Below are 2,959 nucleotides of genomic sequence, written 5' to 3'. Positions count from 1 at the left end.
TTAATGGCACGTAGAAGGGTTTCAGGCCGGGCACCAGACCGGGTATCAGGCCGGGCATCATAATTAATCGCAAAGCCCGAGACCGCCCAATAAATTAATCCAGACCAGGCCGGGTGGTCCATGACGGGCCATAACAGGCTTTGGGCTACTTCGGGTACAGGCGGGCTCAGGCGGATACAGGCAGGCCGAGTATTTTCGGGTATTATTTACACCCCTACACCCATTACTTACACGACCCTTAATACACCACCAGTACCCGTTAATCCATAGAGACAAAGTTACCCTGAATATGGGACAAAACCTCACCTAACTAAGAAGACTCTTCACCATTTCTTTCCTCCTGTGAACCATTTGCCCGGATTATACGAATCTACAGAGGGGAGTGTAAATGAAACAGATGAAGTCGTTTAAAGAATTTTCTGGTCAAAATAAATTAAACCATCTAAGGAAATTGAAACAGATGTGTGCAATATAAAGTTTCTTAAAGAATTTTAGAACATTGAGGTTCTATTTATCACCTTGAATTTTGTAGGTTCAACTAACTGAAAGACTAAAGCATCCCCATCAATTAGATCATGAGCTAGTGCAAATCCCATCCATCCACCACTTAAGCCATTCTTCAGAGCAAGGTAATTAGTTGGGAACTCTTCCCCAACTTCATCGACAAGAGTAATTGTTTCATCGCGTTTCGGCAAGTATTTCCTGCAAAAATAAGCAGGGAGACCCTGTATACATTGACAATTGCAAAGGGTTAATCTCCATTACACAACATTTTCAATCATTCGACATCTTTAGTTAAAACAAAAATTTGCACTTACCAACCAAAACCCACGGTTAACATGAGAATGAAGCATGGGTTTTACAAAGCAAGGAAACCCATCACCCCCAATATCTTTTTCTACATTTACGGCTTTAGTTGTTGCATTTTCTCTATCAATTTCAGTTGCTATAGGAAAATCGCCTAATGGAATAGCTCTAGGTTTAGAGAATCCATTGATAGATCTTCGCCTTGCGTATTCGTACACAAAAACCTAAAAGCATAAGGGTTGTGATTCTTGTGAATAAGTATTTGCAGAACACATGAATATGAAAAATGCCAAATGGGTATGCAAGAAATGACTTGGTTATTACCTCGAGGGCCGGCCATGAGGCAAAGTCAGCAAAATTTGACTTTGGGGCAGCACGGTCGGGGGCAACAAAAAACTTTCTTCCTAAGAGATGTTTTGTGTCAAAGAAAAACTATGATGGTCTAAATCGTGACTAAATAAAAATATAAGGACATAAAAGAAGGTGGTAATATAAAATCAGAGTTATTATAAGGGTTTGATATAAGGGGATTTACCAGAGGGGTTAGTGCTAAATACCTAACAAGCACAAATATGTTTCAAAAACAAACAAAACTTTTTCTTAAACATCTCTCTGTCGAAAACTCCGTCGGTCCATCTCCAACCTGTTTTCCTACCCAACAACAATCATTGAATGGTAGAAAATAGGCTAATTTGTTGTGTTCTTTATTGAAGTTTGGAGTACTGGCACCATAGAATTTTAATCATAGCATCAGCAAGTCTAATTAGCAATCAAGTTGTAGTAAATGCCATGTCAATTTGGTTTAGCTCTTTAACTTTGTTCACTTGTCTTGTTACATTTCTTTCATTAACTTCCCAATCTGTAATTTGTTCGACTGCTAAAACATGTAATATTTAACTTGGATGCAGCTTAAGTATTTGTGGAAGGGAGTCCATGATTTCACTTAGGTTCTTCGCAGCATCCGGATATGATCACGCTAGTGGTGTGATAATCTCTTCATTCCCTGGTTGTTTTCTTGCATTTTGAATTGATTGAAATTCTAACTGCTAAGATGGCAAACAATTAGGTGTTAATGATGAACTTGGGTTGATTATCTTTTCATGTCTCTATTCCCCCTGCTGTTTTGGTTTTTGGGATAGCTTGTGTTACACCTGAAACTTTGTTAGAAGTTTTTGAAGTATATTTTTACTGAACTCACGGGGAGGTGTAAGGAAGTTGGGAGAAGATGTATGATGCTATTATCTGGCATTGTGGAAGGAAAGGAATGGTCGCGCATTTGGTGCTATACACAAAACGGAGAGGAACGGATGGTTTTGATCAAACATACCATTGTTTTTTGGCTGTCTGATATGGAGAAGTTTAAACTATAAGCGTACATTTTATGTTATTCGGGAGACTGTTAGCATAGATGCTTTTGCTGTTGTTATCGTTTTATCATTAATGTAACCTTCCTTCTAAAAAACGTAAAAACAAACAAAGACAAGATGAAGCTGGTCATGATTTAAGAGCTGCAAAATGGGACAACAATTTTATTGCCGCTTCGGGGCAGCAAAATCTCAGGGCCGGCCCTGATTACCTCTTCGTATACTGGAGCTGGTTTATCAGATAAACGATTAGACCTTCTTACTTGAACAAACTCCAATTTTTTCTGAACCAAAACCCTGGGTTTTGATTGTTTCACCTGTTTTGATCACATAAAACAGTATTAGGGTTTTAGGGTTTTAAATAGAGATGAAAATAAAAACAGAGGGAGGGAGAGACCTGTGAGGAGTTGGGAGAGGAGTTCTTGAAATTGATTGCTAAATGATTGAATTTGAGATCTTCAATCCTCTTTTTATTTTCCTCTATCCTCTGTAATCTAAGATTCTCATAGGGTGATTTGCTCTTCACCATTGCTCCTGCTTTTAGAAATGAGAAACCAAAGTAGACTCTCTGTCTCTTTCTGTGGTAGTGGTAAAGAGAGGAGAAAGAAGAGATGATCGAGTAAATAAGTCGACCATTGGGAGGAAAGAGTTTTTTCCGTATTCTATTTTTAGAGCAATGATACACGTACAATGAAAATGTACCGTGATCTGCACAACACAAAGATCCAACGGTTCTTTGGGGAGATTTGCAGGGGGTGGGGTTAATAGTGGGGCCCACCACCTTTTTT

At 38.8% G+C, this 2,959-nt stretch overlaps 1 protein-coding gene across 1 annotated transcript; it reads right to left on the bottom strand.

Moving 5' to 3' along the window:
• Positions 1 to 310: 310 nt before the first annotated feature.
• Positions 311 to 2,700, bottom strand: LOC113359739 (B3 domain-containing protein Os06g0194400-like). Its single transcript, XM_026603324.1, has 5 exons — positions 2,569 to 2,700; positions 2,384 to 2,488; positions 819 to 1,031; positions 519 to 725; positions 311 to 370 (listed from the first exon to the last, which is right to left on the bottom strand). Exons 1-5 carry the CDS (start codon positions 2,698 to 2,700, stop codon positions 311 to 313), a joined length of 717 nt encoding a protein of 238 aa, XP_026459109.1.
• Positions 2,701 to 2,959: the final 259 nt, after the last annotated feature.

The sequence above is a fragment of the Papaver somniferum genome, chromosome 3 (assembly GCF_003573695.1).
Source record: "Papaver somniferum cultivar HN1 chromosome 3, ASM357369v1, whole genome shotgun sequence".
NCBI lineage: Eukaryota > Viridiplantae > Streptophyta > Magnoliopsida > Ranunculales > Papaveraceae > Papaver > Papaver somniferum.
The sequence above is the reverse complement of the archived record's forward strand: the minus strand, read 5'-3'. Positions and strand labels throughout refer to the sequence as shown.